The 19,207-nt window shown below is 35.6% G+C and overlaps 1 protein-coding gene across 10 annotated transcripts in view; it reads right to left on the reverse strand.

Annotated features, from left to right (window-relative positions):
* Mast2 (microtubule associated serine/threonine kinase 2) overlaps positions 1 to 19,207 on the reverse strand; it is a 181,613-nt gene that overhangs the window by 152,354 nt on the left and 10,052 nt on the right. For 9 of the 10 annotated variants that reach the window (XM_046468728.2, XM_046468719.2, XM_046468724.2 and 6 more), the window contains exon 2: positions 2,573 to 2,720. In XM_046468728.2, coding sequence (XP_046324684.1) covers positions 2,573 to 2,720 — 148 coding nt within the window. Of the gene's footprint in view, positions 1 to 2,572; positions 2,721 to 9,917; positions 10,056 to 19,207 lie in introns of those variants that run through there. The other variant, XM_046468726.2, reaches the window with a different exon arrangement.

The raw sequence follows: 19,207 nt of genomic DNA on the forward strand, positions 1-19,207 counted from the left end.
GCCTTTCCATAAAATTCCCACAAGAAATCATAATATTAGGGCTGGATGTCACTCAGTGGTACAGCACTCGCCTGGTATGCACAAGGCCCTTGGTTCAATCTGCAGCATCAAAAAAATAATGATGAAGGGGATGGGGCTATAGCTCAGTGGTAGAGTGTCTGCCTTGCATATGTGAGGCACTGGGTTCGATCCTCAGCACCACATAACAATGAATAAAATAAAGATATTGTGTCCATCCACAACTAAAAAATATTTAAAATAATAATAATGATAATAGTTCTCAACTCAAAATTTTCACAAATCTATAGTAAAGCCTGCATACCTGCCTTCTGAACTTCATTTTGCAAATATTACACAATCCTATAAACAACCTGCCAACTCATCACCTATATATTCTAAAGGAAAGCTAGTTTGTTGACTCATCCTACCCATACATAAAAGGCTAGCATCATCATATCCCTCTTCAAAATAAGAGCCTGCTAGATAAAAAGGTTCATACAACTTTAGTAGAACCCAATTTGAGCACAGAGGAGTAAGAACTTGAAACACAAATGACAAAGACTGACAAGAATTTTTTTTCATATTAACAACATTATATTATTTATTTTTTATGTGGTGCTAAGGATCAAACCCAGTGCCTCACACATGTTAGGCAAGCACTGTACCACTGAGCTACAACCCCAGCCCCAACTGCCAAGAATTTGAGGAAAAAAAAACAACATAAAATAAAAGAAATATTATGTACAAACAAAACTAGCCTTTTAGTAAAACAAATAATACAGAAAAAAAGAAAATCTTAAAAATCCTAATTACTATTCTTAGAATAATTCAAGAGGTTATTGCATAAAACATTTCCAATTAAAGATAGCAGAGTGAGGGTTGAGGGTGTAGCTCAGTGGAAGAGGGTGTGCTTAGCATGAATGAGGACCTGGGTTCTAGCCCCAATACTAAAAAAAAAAAAAAGTAGCAGAGTGAGCACATGCTTTTATCTTTTGTCCTCCAGGTTATACCAAAACAGACAGACAGAAACTGACTGACTATTTAGAGGTGAAATTATTTTTTAAAAGGGCTGTGGTTATAGCTCAGTGGTAGAGCATTTGTGTAGCACACATGAGGCCTGGATGCCTCTCCCCCAAAACAAAACAATTTTATAAACAAATAAAATACATATATTTTGAAGAGTGGTTGTTTTAGTTTTGTTTTCATATTTTGTTTTCTTTTGGAGAGGAGGATCTAAAATAAATAGATCAGAACCAATGAAACTGGAAAGATACAAGCTTTAATAAGCATAGGGGAGGCTGTAGTTAAGAGGGGTATTGGGACTAGGATTGTAGCTGAGTTGGTATAGCATTTGCCTTGCATGGGTGAGGCACTGGGTTCAATTCTCAGCACTACATAAAAACAATAAATAAAGGTATTATATTATGTCTGTCAACAACTAAAAAAAAATTTTTTTAAAAAGAGGGGTGTTAGTTTGTTCTGCAAAATCTTAGGTTCAGTACTCAGAAATGAAAATACCTAAGAAGGCATAAAGCAAGACACAATGCTGAAATCAGATTATATGCAAATTCTATAGACAAAAGAGTCAAACCCAACTCCATTTCCACAGTATATAAGCTAGTAGTCACATAATTACAGGATAGAAGGGATTTAGTATTTCAGAGTAAAAGACTGGACTCTGGTTGTTAGATGATCAAAGGAAAAAGATTTAATCCAAATAATAATAAACTTTTTAAAATTTTAATTCAAAAATCCATTCACTCAGGGTCAATTAGAAGATAATCACATCTCTAAAAGATGAAAATTCTATAGAACAGAAACAAGAAATGTCTATATAGATAATTGGCAAAGTAAAAATTCCAATACAAGAGTGAGAAAATAAAACCAAAGGAATAACCCTGAAATGAACTGAAAGAAATAGAAACTGAAAATTGTTTACTATTAAACAAAGGAATATGATAGGATTACATTTTCTTCTCTATTTAACATTTTTAGCTATGGTCAAAGTATAGACTCTCCTTTTTTCATATTCTGTTAATACTAAAATTTTAATTGCCTTCTATGTAGACCAAAATTTCTTTGTACATTTTTTCCCTTGAATTTTTTAATTGCCTTTTCATTGAAGAATATTGGGAAGCATATGGACTTAGGTTTGGTGAATGGAGAGAAAAAGAAAATCAAAAGGAGAAAAGAGATGTGAAATCTACATAAGAGGAGAGAGAAATCAGATTGAGGGGGAATATAGCCAGAAGCACTGGTGAACCAAGAAATACCTATCAGTTCAGGTGGTTAGCATTTAGAGTCCATGAAGAAGATATAAGGAGAGAAAACAGTCTTACCTAGGAGTGTTCCATACAAGACTAGCAAAGAAGAGGCTGTCAAAATGCTCAGTTGATACAACTTTAAATATTAACAACAAAGTCCCACATTTCTTTTTGTTTATTTTGTTGTTATTGTTGGTTTTTGTTTGCTTTCATTTTCTGGTTGTTGTTGTGGGGTTTAAACCCAAGGCCTTATGCATGTAAAACATGATCTCTACCACTCAAAAATTCAGACAAAATCAGATATTTACCTGACAGAGAACTGGTCAGACTTCCTCTCCGCAACTTACAGTCATCCTGACTAAGTTGTCGCTGGAGTTTAGCTTTTCCAGTAGATGAAAAGATGTCAGGATTACTGAGCTTCCTGAAGAGCAGGGGACTAAGTCCAGTTACAACATCCTTCAAAGGAAAAAAAAAAAAGAGTAAAACATTATAGTTTTTTAGTCACTTTCCTGAAGTATAAGAACTTTACACTGAACATCTCTACAACATTCATTAGTTAAAAAGTGTCAGTATTTTATATTTCCCACTCAATAGCTAAAGCCGGAAACATAGTTCCCTTAATAAAAGCCTGGTATGCTATACAAGGACATGGAATTTTTTCTTTTCTTTTCTTTTCTTTTCTTTTTTTTTTTTTAACCAGGGATTGAACCTAGGGGCACTTAACCACTGAGTCACATCCCCAGCCCTTTTTTTTTTTTTTTTTTTTTTTTAAGATAGGGTCTCAGGGGCTAGGGCTATAGTTCAGTGGTAGAGCACCTACCTTGCATGTGTAAGGCACTGGGTTCAAGGGAGGGAGGGAGGGAGGGAAGGAAGGAAGGAAGGAAGGAAGGAAGGAAGGAAGGAAGGAAGGAAGGAAGATGTGTCCATCTACAACTAAAAAATATATATTAAAAAAAAATAATAGGAGGGCTGGGGATGTGGCTCAAGCTGTAACGCGCTCGCCTGGCATGCATGGGGCACTGGGTTCGATCCTCAGCACCACATAAAAATAAAATAAAGATGTTGTGTCCACCGAAAACTGAAAAATAAATATTTTTTAAAAAATTCTCTCTCTCTCTCTCAAAAAAAAAAAAAAAAGATAGGGACTCACTAAGTTGCTTGGTTAGGGCCAGCCTTGACCTTACAGTCTTCCTGCCTCAGCCTCCCAAGCCACTGGGACAAGGGATACTGATTATGAAATGACAAAGGAAAAATAGAGAAGGCTCACAAAATGACATAAAACTTCTAATTATATTTATCTACTTACTTTTCTTCTTTTAATCACACTCTTCCCATATCCAGAAAAGAAAAGTTTTTTGGTGTTTGTTATTGTTGTTGTTTTTGACAGGATCTTACTATGTTGCCTAAGATGGCCTGGACTCAAGCAATCCTCCAGCTTCAGCCTCCCAAGTAGCTGGGACTACAGGCACAGGCCACGACATCTGGGTTTAGTTTTTTGTGTGTGGTTTATTTAGTTAGTTAGTTAGTTAGTTAGTTTTAGGTGGACATAATATCTTTTTTTTTTAAATGAGAGAGAGAGAATTTTTCTTTTTAATATTTTATTTTTTAGTTTTCGGCGGACACAACATCTTTATTTGTATGTGGTGCTGAGGATCGAACCCGGGCCGCACGCATGCCAAATGCGAGCGCGCTACAGCTTGAGCCACATCCCCAGCCCAATCTTTATTTTATTTTTATGTGGTGCTAAGGGTCAAACCCAGTGCCTCATGCATGCCAGGCAAGTGCGCTACCACTTGAGCCACATCCCAGCCCCTGTGTTGTTTTTTTTTAAATATTTATTTTTTAGAAGTAGTTGGACACATACCTTTACTTTATTTATTTTTATTTGTGGTGCTGAGGATCAAACCCAGCGCCTCACACATGCTAGGTGAGCACTCTACCACTGAGCCACAACCCCAGCCCAATGGGTTTAGTTTTTAAATAAATCATCAAATAGCAGGCCTTCTTTTACCTATTATGCAAAGTTAGAAATACCACTAACATTCAATTAGTCCTAAATGAAAACTTAGAGCTTTATTCAGATGCCTATAATAAAAGCCAATATGTTTTCAAACAAAAAAGTATAAAAATACTATGGAGAAGATAGAGACAATATGAAACACTGACAGAGTTTCCCTTTTGCCTCATTTTAGTCTTGTTCATCCACTGCACCCCAATGCCTTTTCCTCCTCACTCAGTAAACAATATACAACACCATCAAGATATGGATGTTTTAAAGGGAAATCCTACCTTATTAACAATATTAACTGGTAGAAAAATTAGACAAATGAGGCACATCTCCAGGAAGGTAGCTACTGTGGTTTGGATATGGTTTGCTCCCCAAAGGTTCACATGATGGAAGCTTGATCTTCAATGTGGCTATGCTGAGAAGCAGTGGAACCTTTAAGAGTTGGGGGGCTAGTGGGCAGTAATTAGGTCCTTGGGAGTACTCCTGCCATAAAGAAGGACTAATGTAGTTCTACAAGGAACCTGGTTAGTTCCCTCAAGAGTGAGTTGCTATAAAAAGAGCAAGCCTGGCCCCTAAAACTCTCTGGCTTCCTATTTCACTATGTGATCTCCCTCTCACATGTATTCCCACCATGAAGCCCTCCATTATACTTTTTTTTTTTAATTTAACATTATATTTTAAAATATTTTAAAATAAGATAGTTCTAATTCCATTAATATATGGAAACATTATTTCATGTAGCTTCCTTCCATACCCACTAGGTTTTGCTGTTACTTCCATGTAAATTATGTCTTTGTATAAGCCTTACAATGTACTTTTATAATGACTGTTCACATTGTATTTGCCTTTTAAACCAGTTTGGATAAAATGAGGAAACTGATACTTTCATTTTTACGTAAGTAATTTCTTATTTCTTTCTTTGTATTTTTTTTTTTTTTTTTTTTGGTTTGGATTTGGGTTACTCTCTGAAATTTCTTTTCCTTTCTTTCTTTTTCTTTTTTAAATTATTTCTTGTATGGTGCTGTGCTAGCAATAGATTCTCTCCATCTTTGTCTGGGAATGTTTTTTTTTGTTTGTTTGTTTGTTTTTTTGTTTTTTGTTTTTTGTTTTTTGCCTCCATTGTTGAAAGATAGTTTTGCTGGATATCAGATTCTTTTTGGATAACCCCCCTCCCCCATTTAGTATTTTACATATGCCATCCTACTGCTTTCTGGCTTCCATTTTTCTGATAAGCCAGTCACTCTTGTTAAGGTTCCTTAGTATGTGACAAATGTTTTCCTTTGTTATTTATTTAAGATTTTCTTTCTTTCTCCATTATACTTTAATGTAGGCAAAAAGCCCTCAACAGAATAAGCAGATGAACCTAGATCTCCAAAACAGTAAGTTAAATAAACCTCTTTTTTATAAAGTTCCCAGGCTTGGGTATTTTGTTATAGGAACATAAGATGGACTGTTACAGAAGCTATAACAAACAGATAAGTAGTGAGTGCATTACTAGATATTATAGGGACAAAATAAGAATTCTAAGAAACAATTGATACCTATGTCATCCAGCATTTGAAAAAGAAGATTCAGGACTGGGGTATAGCACCTACCTAACAACCAAGAGGCCACTGAGTTCAATCCAAAGGAAGAAAAAGAAAGAAGGGAAGGACAGAAAGGGAGAAAGGAAGACTCAAGTAACCAGCACCACGGAATACAAAAAGCCACAAAGGAAAAAATGGGAAAGTGTCCACTTCTCTAAGACAAGATGAAAGAGAAGAAAATCACTAAGGTCATATGTTGATTCACGAGTTCATAAACATGAGAAAATCTGAATATTGGTTGGTGGTGACCATCCAGAACATAATTTACCAATGTTCAAGCACAAAACATGGATAAAAGGATAAAAGTAAAGTTGAAACACTGAATCATCAAAATCTCCCACGTGTCTAGGCAACTATAGTGGAAGTAAGCAGTGATAAAGGTAAATTGGAAACAGTAGTTAATGAGGCAAAATACAGCAAGAGAGCAACATATACTTCTACCACTTGGTGTGTCAAGGTTGAAATAATTCCTATGAATCAATGAGAAACCATGGAAGGAAACTGGGTTTAGGCAACAACACTGGTAACCCACAACAGAGAGCTGCTCTCTCACTGCCTGGTAGAGGGAAGTAAAGAGGTCTTGGGAAGACACCAAACTAGAGTGGATATGCTGTATGAAAGCAGTGTGGAGAGGGAAAAGTTTCATCCCAGAAGAACTTACAACTGAGCTACAAGAAAGAACCAGCATCATCTATACAGTGCGGCAGGCATCCAATCAGTCTTCACCAAAGAAGAAAGAACAACCAAGAGAGGACTCAGTCGGCACCAATTAAGAAAAAAATATATCCTTTTCAATCTCTCTAGTCCCTATTGGGACATACCAAAGAAAAGAAGCCAGAAAACAGAGGGAAGAAAAAAATGAAAGAATGGATCATGACCTTTCTTATTCCTAATCTCTTCTGTCAAAACCTGGCAAAGGGAAGAAAATTTAAATTAGATAAGAAATTTAACTTTAAAGCTAGGCTGTCTTTTTAACTTTTGCTGAAAGTATATTACTCGTTGCACAGATATACACATACCTAAGCATATAACTCAGTGAATTTTCACAAAGGGAACATACCCATGTAACCAGCACCAAGATTAAAAGAAAAGGCTAGGATTATGGCTCAATGGTTGAGCACTTGTCTGGCATGTGTGAGGCACTGGGTTCAATTCTCAGTACCATATGTAAGTAAATAAATAAAGGTCCATCAATATCTAAATACATATGTATATATTTATATATTTTTTCAAATATTAAAAGAAAGATATAATCAGCATCCCAAAAAGCCCCCTTGTGCTTTCTTCTAATCACTATCCCTGATCCCCCCCACACCCCAGGGGATCTCAGACTTTTTTTTCTTAGTTTTCAGTGGACACAACATCTTTATTTTATTTTTATATGGTGCTGAGGATCGACCAGTGCCCTATGCATGCCAGGCGAGCGCATTACCACTTGAACCACATCCCCAGCCCAGGATCTCAGACTTTTAACAGCATAAATAATTATACAAAGTCCAAAAACTTGATATGAATGTAATCACTCAAAATGAACTCTTTTGCATCTTGCTTCTTATACTCAACTAGACTGAAGCTTTTTTTAAAATATGTATTTAGTTGTAGATAAACACACAGTATCTTTATTTATTTTTATGTGGTGCTGAGGATCGAACCCAGTGCCTCACATATGCAAGGCAAGCACTTTACCACTGAACTACAGCCCCAGCCCCAGACTGAAGCTTTTTAAATTTTTGTTTGTTTGTTTTTAGTTGTACATTAACACAATTCCTTATATTTATTTATTTATTTTTATGTGGTGCTGAGGATCGAACTCAGTGCCTCACACATGCTAGGCAAGCAGCTCTACCACTGAGCTGTAACTCCAGCCCCCTAGACTGAACTTTTTTAAAATAGTATTTTGTTAATTGTCAATGGATCTTTATTTATTTTTATGTGGTGCTGAGAATCGAGCCCTGTGCCTCACACATACTAGACAAGTGCTCTACCACTGAACCATGACCCCAGCCCTAGACTGAACTTTTTAAAATAGCAGAGCATTACTGAATTTACTTCGAAGTAATCAAAGGACAGGACTAGAAAACAAAGCAAGTAAGACCAAACCACATGTAGCCCTAGAGAAAGAAAAGAAGCATGAGAAGAACTTCCTTACTAACCTCCACCCTTATTTCTTAAAGTTTTCTACATTTCTAATCCCTTATGAGGTCCAGCAAATCTACAGGTTTTGTTGTTCAATGGGATACTATTGTACACTTATAAGAAGCTCTTCTTTTCTGCTTAAATTAGATTATATTCTTTTCTATCATTTCTGTAGTCAAATTATTCTTTTTTTAATATTTTTTAAGTTGTAGATTGACACACAATATCTTTATTTATTTTTATGTGGTGCTGAGGATTGAACCCAGTGCCTCATACATGCAAGGCAAGCGCTTTACCACTGAGCTGTAGCCCCAGCCCCCAAATGATTCTTAAAATAGAGTTAAGGAGAAAAAGGCAAAAAGAGTGACTTTCAGTTTTCTGCCTGGGGTGGTATGCTTAGCAGCAAGAGAATACAGAAGGAAAAACAAGTTTACAAATAAAACACTGCTATAGCAATAGTAAATATTAGCAAACCTATAAATTACAGCAGTTTTCTAACAACCCTTAGGGGAACTATAAATGTTTAGTACAAAAGAAAGGAAACATGAATAATTCTCTTCTTGTCTAAAACAGTGATTCTAAAAGTGTGGTCCCAAAACCAGCTTGAACTTGTTCTCAATCCTCATCCCAGATCTACTAAATCAAAAATTTCAGTGGAGGGGCTGGGGTTGTGGCTCAGCAGTAGAGCACTCGCCTAGTGCATGCAGGGCCCTGGGTTTGATCCTAAGCACCCCATAAAAATAAATAAAATAAAGGTATTATGGTCAACTACAACTAAAAAATAAATAATTTTTTTTAAAATTCCAGTGGAGAGTCCAGAAATCTGTTTCAACAAGCCATCCAAGTGATTCTGAAGCACACCAAAGTTTGAGAGCAACAAGACTAAATCAACAACTTGCTATATGATGCCACCATACAGAAGTTGATCAACTGTGAGAAATCAGCCACAAATTATTTGAAATTGATAATCAAGTATTCAAGTTTGCAACTGGTTTACTTTCCAAATTAAATGAATGTAAGTGCTATGATCTAAATGCTTAGTCTCCTTAAAATTCATTTATTGAAATCCTAACCCCTACGGAGACTCTGGGAAGTGATTAGGTCATGTGATCACAGCTTCATGAATGAGATTAGAGCCCTTACAAATGAGGCCCAGGAGAGAAGGCACTATCTGCGTAAGAGAAAGTTGTCCTCACCAGAGACCAAATTTGTCAGCACCTTGATCTTGGATTTATCAGCCTCTAAAATTATAAGTAATAAATTTATATTGTTTATAAGCTACCCAGTTTATGGAATTTTGTGATAGTAGCCCAAATATATTAATACAGCAGGTTTGGAGTAAATCCTACAAAAGTCAATTCACTTGTATAACATTCTTTTTATTTGCAGGGAGAGTTAACTAGGGATTGAACCCAGAGGCACTTAATGGCTGAGCTACATCCCCAGCCCTTTTTATTTTTTGAGACAAGTCTCACTAAGTTGTTCAGGGCCTCTCTAAGTTGCCAAGGCTGGCTTTGAACCAGCAATCCTCCTGCCTTGGCCTCCCAAATTGCTAGGATTACAGGCATGTGCCACATACCCATTTGGTAACATTCTTTCTGAAGTGAGATTTTTTTTTAAAGGTGGAATTAGAGCTAGCAAGCCAGGAATTATATATAGCCTGTATTTCTCTGTTGTAGTAATAATGTGTCTATTATATACCACGTAAATTTCATGCTTTAAAAAATTAAATTCCTAGACTACATAATCTCTCCATGTTCCTTCCAACTCTTCTTTCTCTTTTAACTCAATACTACTGAATTGTGGATATTTTTCCTATTGCTGTACATAGTTCTCACAGACTTTCCCACCCATTGGCTCAGAACCATCTCCCTCCTCCAAATCTCAGACTAATTTTACCCACAAGCCTAGCAGTATACTTACATTATGCTATCAAGGATAGGATTCCAAGTAGGCAAAAGATTCACAGATGACAATTGGAGTATACACATTAAAAACTTGTCAGGTTGAAAAAAATGGGTTAACTCTCATTGGAAGCTGACTTTTCCCATATGACTAGCAATCCAATTGGTAAAGAGAACTCTACACCTGTGGCAAAACCTACCCTGCCAAGAGTCAAACTCCACCACATTTATCAAAGTCCATTCTCTTAATCCATATCAAAAAGCCTCTGCATGATATCCACATGCAAAATAATGAACCTTGACCCATACTTCAAGCATATCAGCACAACATGCAAAAATTACTCTAAATGGATTATAAAGAAAACTTAAAAGTATAAAACTTTCTAAAGAAAAATTTAACTCTGGGCTGGGGTTGTAGCTCAGTGGTGAAGTGCTTGCCTAGCAAGTGTGAGGCACTGGGTTTGATCCTCAATGACACATAAAAATAAATAAAATAAAGGTATTGTGTCCATCCACAACATATACATACATATATTTAAAAGAAATTTAACTTTGAGGTAGGTAAAATTCTTAGGACATAACACACAATTTTAAATATAATGACTATATAAATTAAACATCTGCAAATTTTAAAACTTCTACTCTTCAAAAAAGGCTTAAAAAAGAAAACAAATAAAAAACAAGGACAAAATGTTTTCAAAACATGCCTGGTAAATGACAGTCAGTCAGTAAATATAGATCTCTCACAAGCCAATAATAAAAAAAGAAACAAGCCAATAAAAACATGCCACAAAAGATTGAGTAGACAATTCAATAAAGTATAGCAAATGAATATATGAAAGTATCCTCAACATTATTCATTATTAAGGAAGTACAAATTAAAATAAAACCAGAGGGGCTGGAGTTGTGGCTTAGGGGTAAGCACTAGCCTAGTGTGAGGCACTAGGTTTGATCCTCAGCACCACGTAAAAACATTCAAAATAAAATAAAGGTACTGTGCCCATCTACAACTAAAATAAATAAATATATATATATATATTTATATATATATAAATATATATTTATATATATATATATTTATTTTAAAAAAACCAGAGATAACACCAGCAAAATGGTATACTACAGTTCCAAATTCTCATCTTCCCACAAAAACACCAAATAACAAGCAGAACTATCAGAACCAAGGTTTACAAGTAATCGAGAGTAAGGTGAATTAAGAAGTCAATTTTAAAAGCCCAGCAGAGCGGTATTTGTCTACAACCAACTACTTGGGAGGCAGAGGCAAGAGAATTGAAAATACAAGGCAGCCTGGGCAATATAGTGCAATCTCAAAAAAGAAAAAAAAATGTCAACTTAATAGAGAAGCTTTGTGGGATTTTTAATTTGGTCCTCCTTGGCATGATGCTCTGAGTGTGGGACCCTGGTCCCTGATTCTGAACATAAATGAGTTTATGGATTTTTTGTTTTGTTTTGTTGGGGGTTTTTTGTTTTGTTTTGGTTTTGGTACCAGGGATTGAACCCAGGGGTGCTTAACCACTGAGCAACATTCCCAGCCCTTTATTTTAATATGGTATTTAGAGACAGGTCTCAATGGGGCCTCGCTAAATTGCTGTGGTTGACTTTGAACTTGCGATCCTCCTGCCTCAGCCTCCCAAACCACTGGGATTACAGATGTGTGTCACCATGTCCAGCAGTTTGGGTTTGTTTTAACTTGTCTAGGGGACCTATCTAAAGATCAAGGTGGTCTTCTCATTATACCTGAGAACCTGATCAAAGTGAAAACACTGAAAGGTAATCCAAACACCCAAAGCCATCTGGAGCAAAAGATTATAACTGAGACATAAAACAGACCACTTAATGTCTGCAAGAACAGAAAAGAACTTCTTTGGAAAAATAGAGCAATCAAAAATACCTGAATATTCTATATAATTTAGAAAGTCTTGTGCATATTCCGGCAAACTATACATTCAGGAAAGACCTAAAAAGACCTTAATCTTTCAGACTGCTCTTCAGGATCAAGTATGCAAATCTGGCTAAGTATTGAAGTAAAATCCCAGCAAAAAGCAAATCTATAAGACTGGCAGAAGTTTGTGTGTGTGTCTCTGTGTGTGTACGCGTGTGCATGTGCACATGCACGTGCACATGTGTGTTTGGCCAGCTCCTGGTGATCAAGAAAATCTAAACATAACCAAAAAAAAAACAAATTTTAATGACCAAATATGAAAAAGATTGGGAAAATGCATTACATAGATTACTACAGCCTTCAACAATCAGCAGAAACCAGAAAAGTAAATGGGGAGAAGCTGATTTCCAAAGTTACCAATATTCAAATGTCCAATTTTCAACAAAAATCACAAGGCACACAGAACATTAAAGTATGACTCATTCAAAGGAACAAAATAAGGCAAGTGTCAAGGCACATGCATGTAGTTCCAGTTTCTGGGGGGAAGGAGTGCCTAAAGTAGGAAAAAAAGTCACTACAGACACATCAATATACTAATTAGAATTATATAATTATTTGTAGAATTAAAAATAAATGGGGTTGGGGCTGTAGCTCAGTTGCAAAGTGCTAGCCTAGCATGTGTGAGGCACTAGGTTCGATTCTCAGCACCACATAAAAATAAACAAATAAAATAAAGGCATTCTGTCCACTTAAAACTACAAAAAAAAAAATTTAAGTCAAGAATAAATGTACATTAAAAAGGAGAACATATAATTTATAATGGCTGTATAATCTGACAATATAGATATAGGTCAACCACAAAATGTGGGTAGAGAAAGAATGTCAACAGCATATTAACAAATTAGCAGTTTTCAGTAAACATTATTGGAGGTAACAGTATTGCCACCGGAAACTGATGCATATTTAATGGATAATAAAGCAAATGAATAATGCATGGATACTCTAACTATATTCCAAAATATAAAGAAGTGCAAGATAGTGATCACTTTTTAAGTCAAGGTAATAATTACTTTTAAAGGGAAGAAGGAGCTGTGATGTCATGAGGCACAGAGAGAGGAGTTTCTGAATGACTGACAAAGTTCTTCTTGACCTGGTTAGGGATTCTAAAGGTATGTTTATCTTATGATCCACTAAGTCATATATCTGTTTTTGGTACTTTTCTGTACTTCTTATATTTTTACAATAAAAAGCTTTAAAAAAGGAAAGGAAGAATCATAAAAATATATGTTCTGCTAAAAAAGTAAGAGATATTCTGACATATAAATTTACAGCGGAGGGGCTGGGATGTGGCTCAAGTGGTAGCGTGCTCGCCTGATGTGCGTGAGGCACTGGGTTCGATTCTCAGCACCATATAAAAATGAAATAAAGATATTGTGTCCACCTAAAACTGAGAAACAAATATTTTTTAAAATAATAAAAAAAAATAAATTTACATCGGAGACAAAGAACAGGCACAATAAAAAACAAAAATGTTTGGTAAAGATTCAATACAAACAAGGCTTTTGGGGGGGGGGGGGGCAGGGATTGAACCCAGGGACGCTCAATCACTGAGCTTCATCCCCATCCCTTTTTCATTTTTATTTTAAGATAGGATCTCACTAAATAGCTTGGGGCCTTGCTAAATTGCCCAGACTGGCTTTAAACTCGTGATATTCCTGCCTCAGCCTCCACAGCCACTGGGATTACAGGCCTGTGCTCAAACAAGACATTTTCAATCTTGATTTAACCAGCACTACAAAATAAACATTCTTTTCCTCATTTCAAATCCAAACCTACTAAGCTACTACAAGTTTCAATTCTAATTTCAAATTCTGCTTTTTCTTTATATTTAAATGACACTAATAAAGAACTCCCAATGATCAATTAAAAACAGATGGAGGGCTGGGGTGGTGGCTCAGTGGCAGAGTGCTCAGGGCACGTGTGAGGCACTGGGTTCGATCCTCAGCACCACATATCAATAAATAAAAAAAAATTTAAAAAAAAAAACAGATGGAAAAAGAAAACCTTGAAGCACATGAACAAGTCACAGAAGACAAAAAATCCAAATAAACAAATAACAAATAAATGAAAGAATTCTGTTTGTTTTGGTATTAGGGACTGAACCCAGGGGCATTCAACCACTGAGCCATATCCCCAGCCCATTTTTTTGTACTTTATTTAGAAAAAGGGTCTCACTGAGTAGCTTAGGGCCTCACTAAGTTGCTACGGTTGGCTTTTGAACACAATGATCCTGCCTCAGCCACCTGAGCCACTGGGATTAGAGGCATGGGCCACCATGCCCAGCTTAAATGAAAGGATTCTGAATCTTACTAGCAAAAAGGGAAATTTATTTAAAACACTAATATGCTATTGAAATATTAGCAAAAGTTTAATGACAAAAAATAAAGCAGATGAATAATGCATGGATATTCTAACTATATTCCAAAATATAAAGAAGTGCAAGATAGTGATCACTTTTTAAGTCAAGGTAATAATTACTTTTAAAGGGAAGGAGCTGTGATGGGATGAGGCACAGAAAGAGGAGTTTCTGATGACTGACAAAGTTCTTCTTCTTGACCTGATAACAAGAGTTGACAAGAACATAGGGAAATATCGCGGATCAAAATACAAACTGGCACAAATCACTTCAGAAAGTATCTGACAATACACCTAGCAAGAGAAACTCTTGCACATGTACACAAGGAGATATGCATAAGGAAATATTTACTGCAGCACTATAGTAGAAAAGATGGAAATAACCTAAGAGCCCATTACTATAAAAACAGATAAATTGTCATTTATTCAAAATAATGCTCCATAACAGTTAATGATTAATGAAATTGATCTAAATGTATTAACATTGATTGAGGTTGTCAAACTACAACTGACAAGTCAAATTCCACTGGTGATAAGTTATATCCAGCCAGGAAGGTAAAAATAGTTTGTTTTTAAGTGGTTGAAAACAAATTTCATGAAATATTATTATTGATATGAAGAATATGAAAACTATATGAAATTCCAATTTTAGTTCTATGCATAAACTTACTGGAACACAGCCAATTCAAATTCATTCTTTACATACTGCCTTTGGATATTATCACACTATAATAGAGTATCAGTGACAAATAGAGTATGACAAAGTCTAAAATATTTATTATTTGATCCTTTACAGAAAATGTTTGCACATCTATGACACATAATTCTCAAAAACAATGTCAAGAGAAAAAAAGATAAAATAAAAGGATTCATACAGTATGACATATAATTTAAAAACAAATTCTATTGCATTTTTTTTAATTAATATTTATTTATTTATTTTAGTTTTAGGCGGACACAACATCTTTGTTTGCATGTGGTGCTGAGGATCGAACCCGGGCCGCACGCACGCCAGGCGAGCGCGCTACCACTTGAGCCACATCCCCAGCCCCCTATTGCATCTTGCTTATGGAAAAATATCTGTAGTAAAAAAGGTCTCTCTCCCCTCCCCCAATAAAACATTTAATGCAAACCATCTTTAGAGCACTTGTTTCCTCTTGAGAAAGGATGCTAATAGGACCTCTAACATTTTACTTCTTTTAAAAAAGTCTCTAGGGTTGGGGCTGTGGCTCAGAGGTAGAGTGCTCGCCTACCTATGTGTGAGGCACTGGGTTCGATCCCCAGCACCATATACAAATAAAGATATTGTGTCCACCTATAATTAAAAAATGATTTTTAAAAAAATCTCTAAAGCAAAACTGCAAATGATCTGTTACCATAGGCAGTGCTTTAGCATATAGTGTCTAAAGCACTTTTCTGTAAATCTGTTTCATAATTAAATAATTTTTAACAAGAGGAGAATTAAAAATGCCAGAAATGATTACCAAGTAAGAATTTAATTTTTCACAGGGCAAAATAAAATTCTATAAACATGGTTTTAGAATACAACTTAGCAGCAGAGGTCCTGGGTTCAATCCCTAGCACAAAAAAAAAAAAAAAAAAATAGAGAGAGAGAGAGAAAGAATATAGACATAAGACAGGTATTTAGGCATACATGATCAAGTACTTTTTTTCACGATACTCAAAGACTTCACTTAGAAAATATAACACCAAAGCCAGTGGGATCACAAGTTCAAAGCCAGCCTCAACAACTTAGTGAGGCCCTAAACCACTTAGCAAGACCCTGTCTTAAAAAATAAAAAAGGGCTGAAGATGTGCTCAGTGGTTAAATGCCCTGAGTTCAAGCCCTGGTAACAAAAAAAAAAAAAAAAGAAAGAAAGAAAGAAAAGGAAATAGAACATCATTAGAGTAATAAAAGGGGACATTTGCTTCAATGTATAAAAGAGAAAATTTAGCAGAAAAAACTAAGATATTTAGCACAAAATCATAAAGCCACCAAAAGTATAGAAACATAAATTTAATCTTCATCCCAAGTTCATAAATCCCAACTTAGTTCTCTAAAATAAATTGATGAGGGTGAGTAGGAGAGAAAATATAAAATAAATTGGTGAATAAAAAATGAAGAAAATAATTGAAAATAATTTACCTGCTAAATCTATTATCCAAAATGCATATAGAACTCTTACAACTCAATAACAACCACCACCAAAAAAAAAAAAAAAATCCTAGTTTAAAAATAGGCAAAGACTTGAATAAACATTTCTATACAAATGGTCAATAAGTAAATAAAAATATATTCAATATTATTACCTAGTAAGGAAATGATAATCAAAAGATAATGAATACCACTTCACATCCACTAGTACAGCTATAATTTTTTAAAAACAGAAAATGACAAGTAAGGGCTGGGGATGTGGCTCAAGCGGTAGCGCGCTCGCCTGGCATGCGTGCGGCCCGGGTTCGATCCTCAGCACCAAATACAAACAAAGATGTTGTGTCCGCCGAAAACTAAAAAATAAATATTAAAAAAATTCTCTCTCTCTCTCTTAAAAAAAAAGAAAGAAAGAAAGACAGAAAATGACAAGTGAAGCAAGGACATAGAAATTAGAACCCTCATATATTGCTGATGGGAATACCAAAATGGTGTAACCACTGTGAAAAATAGTTTGGAAATCCTTTAAAAAGTTAAATAAAGGCTGGGCACAGTGGGACACACCTGTAATCCTGGCAATTCAGGAGGTTGAGGTAAGAGGATCCCAAATTCGAGGCCAGCCTGGGAAACTTGGTGAGAACCTCAGCAACTTAGCAAGTACTCTATCTTGAAATTAATTAATTTGTTAATTAATTAAGAACTGGGGATGTAGCTCAGCAGTAAAGCACCCCTGGGTTCCATACCCATACCAAAAAAAATTTTTTTTAAATAAAAAAATTACCAAACCAGATACAATGGTACATACCTGTAACCCTAGCAACTCAGGAGACTGAGGCAAGAGGATTGCAAGTTCAAGGCCAGTTTCAGCAATTTAGTGAGGCCCTAAACAATTTATCAGACCCTGTCTCAAAATAAAAAAGATAGTCAAACAGAAACTAGTGCACATATGTTCATAGCAGAACGACCCCATAATAACCACAACAGAAAAAACATAATGTGCATCAATTGATGAATAAACCAAATATATCATACATCAAATGTAATACTAATTAGCCACAAACAGGAATAAAGTACTAATACAATGCTACAATGTAGACTAATCCCCAAAACATGATTAAGTGAAAGAAGCCAGACATGAAAGTCCACATATGATAGGTCATTTATAGGAAATATACAGAATCCATAAATCTGGAGAGTTCTTTCTGGAGTGATGAAAATGTTCTGGAACTGGATAGTGGTAAAGGATGCACAACCTCTGAATGTACTAAATGTCAAAATGGTAAATTCCAGGCCAAATGTATTTTACCATAACTTAAAAAAATTAAAAGTCTAATAAACACTTTTATAAAGGTAGGCTCTCTAGGTCATACTTCCTTTTAGGAGCTTATTAATGTAAAAACAGGTGGGACCCAGTCACCTGGCTTCTCTGGCTTCTTTTTGAATCACTTTTGACATTTTTCCTCTTCCACATGGCTGGGTTAACAAAGTGAGAGAATCTAAAGACCCCTCTCTCCACATCAAGGCCTGAAGGACAGTGGGGGTTCCAAGAGATCAGTTTCCACCACAGGCAGAGGGAAACAAGCTTTTCAGATCTTCTACCATGCATGCTTGGGAAAAGGCTTTTCCTCACACACTAAATGGTTGTGACCCAAAACTATGGGCCTAGAAGGAATAAAAGGATACTATAATTTTAGGCCATTTATAACCAAAATAAAGGATATCTATATCATTCTAGCTAAGGACTACATTTGGGTCTCAGGGCTATAGCAGGCAGTAGCTAGATGTTAACCAAACATGATTTTCTGTCCTCCTGGGCATAAGCTATATGACATTCTTCAGCCCTCTAGCAGTTATGCATGGCCCTGTAACTTAGTTCTGGGAAAGAAATATGGGTGGAAATGATTAAGCCATTTTCAGTCCGGCCTATCCTCCTCTTTCCTCAGGTGGCCTTATAAGTCCTCTGTAGAAAAAGGAAGTCTAGGTCCCACCAGTTTAGGTTCTTTTGAATATATCTGTTATAGCACCTATAAACCTATTTTAGTAAAGAACATCTAGTGTTCTTTACTAAAATAAAGACCAAAGCCTGTGCTAATAACAGTGTCCTTTTTCTTTTACTGATCAAAAGTAGGACTTAAATGTTCCTGTGTTACCCAAACATAACTATCTTGGTAACATTCCTTTGAAATTACTTAAGGGCTTTTTTAAAATTATTACCAACTATTTCTAAACCGCTTTTTAAAACATTTCCAATACCTTACAGAAGGCTTGACAACATTATATTGCCAACATATTAAGGGTTAAAGAATGTATGTATCTGCTACTCAGCTTGTCCCTTAAAGAGCACTGCTGTATTAAAGCTGGTATAGCTGAAATGCTACCACAAAATTTTAAAATGTAGGTACCCTGGGCTGATTTGCTCTTAATTATATTCTAAAACCTAAGAAGACTATGCTCTCCTTTTTAAAAAAATATTTTTATGGTTGCAGATGGACAGAATGGCTTTATTTTATTTATTTATTTTTTAATGTGGTGCTGAGGATCAAACCCAGTGCCTCACGCATGCTAGGCAAGGGCTCTACCACTGAGCTACAGTCCCAGCACTATGCTCTTCTTTTAACCCTGTTACTCAGTAAAGAAACCTGGAAAATTCTCTGAAGGGAAAATTACACAAATTAAACCCTCCCTTTCAAGCTGAACAAAATAAGAATAGGTCAATAATACCAATCAAAGGTCAAGGTCAAGACATCTTTTTCTATTGTATTTATTTCTAAAACCAGTTGAGAATAGCAAAAAGTATGAATTCTATATTACTAAATTCTGTGCATGTATCTTAAAAACA

This window comes from Marmota monax, unplaced genomic scaffold (assembly GCF_021218885.2).
Source record: "Marmota monax isolate L192 unplaced genomic scaffold, Marmota_monax_Labrador192_F-V1.1 WCK01_AAM20220418_F8-fsc00008, whole genome shotgun sequence".
NCBI lineage: Eukaryota > Metazoa > Chordata > Mammalia > Rodentia > Sciuridae > Marmota > Marmota monax.